The sequence below is a fragment of the Hipposideros armiger genome, unplaced genomic scaffold, assembly GCF_001890085.2.
Source record: "Hipposideros armiger isolate ML-2016 unplaced genomic scaffold, ASM189008v1 scaffold_36, whole genome shotgun sequence".
Taxonomy (NCBI): Eukaryota; Metazoa; Chordata; class Mammalia; order Chiroptera; family Hipposideridae; genus Hipposideros; species Hipposideros armiger.
Genome location: NW_017731386.1, coordinates 5580300 through 5581251, shown reverse-complemented (window position 1 = coordinate 5581251; position 952 = coordinate 5580300). Strand labels below are relative to the sequence as shown.

General features: G+C 38.0%; 1 protein-coding gene across 1 annotated transcript in view; it reads left to right on the top strand.

Moving 5' to 3' along the window:
* The window catches only part of ELP2 (elongator acetyltransferase complex subunit 2), a 53583-nt gene that overhangs the window by 12333 nt on the left and 40298 nt on the right, over nt 1-952 (top strand). Inside the window, 1 exon segment of the mRNA XM_019637898.1 lies at nt 830-894. Within this exon segment, the coding sequence (XP_019493443.1) occupies nt 830-894 (65 nt within the window).

The window sequence follows — 952 nt, the reverse complement described above, 5'->3', positions numbered from 1 at the left end:
TGCTTTCTGCGGCAAGAGCTGCGACTCCATGTTCCACGTGATGCTTCCACTTTGTGCGAGGGCTCCCTTGGAGGAGGAACTCCTGTGAGTTCCTGGTTTCATAACATGGAATTTAATTTCTTCCCACATACTCTGAGGCCAAGTGACTGGAGTTTTTTGGTTTTGTTTTTAGTTGATTTAAAGTGAGAAAAATCTTTGAAAAATACACTTGGTACCAAGGTGTTTCCTCAGAAAAACAGTTCCTTATCTTGCTCCACAGTCATTAGGAGTATCCCTTGGTAATGTGAATTAGTTTTTTTGTCTTAGTAGAGAAAACCAGTTTTACAGTTGTACCTTTCATAGCTTTGTAACCACATATTTAATTACACGCTCTTTTATTTTGTTGTCTAATTGCTTCATGAATTTTGTTTTAGTATTGAATTCTCAAACAAAATGTAAGGTCCTCAAAGTAACAAACATACTCTTACATCTTTGTGCAGTAGCCATGATGCTAGGCTCATAGTAGCCCTTCCATTTTATTAGTCAGTTGGGCTAACGGCTTTTCATATTAGTCTTCTGTCTGACAGTGAAAATGCTCCCAGCTTGCTCTTGAGCTTCTCTGTTCCCGCTCCTTCTATCGTAAATGACACAATGGAGGCAAGGACTCTCAGTCTTTTAGAGTGTTCATTTTATTCCCGTAGACATTTATCAAGTACTTTCAATTTATTTGTTCAGTGGTGTGGGAAATAGAAGTCAGGATTCTTTACCTAGAGCTTAGAATCCAGCATAGGAGCTAATCATAACATGTGATGGAATACTTATAACGAAGCCTCTTTTTTCCCCCCCTCAGTACCGATACTAGCATGTGGCGATGATGACTGCAAAATTCACTTATTTGTTCAACAAAATGATCAGGTAATTAATGATGTTTATGAAGAGACTGGAATTAGATCCTGCTTAATTACATATCTTA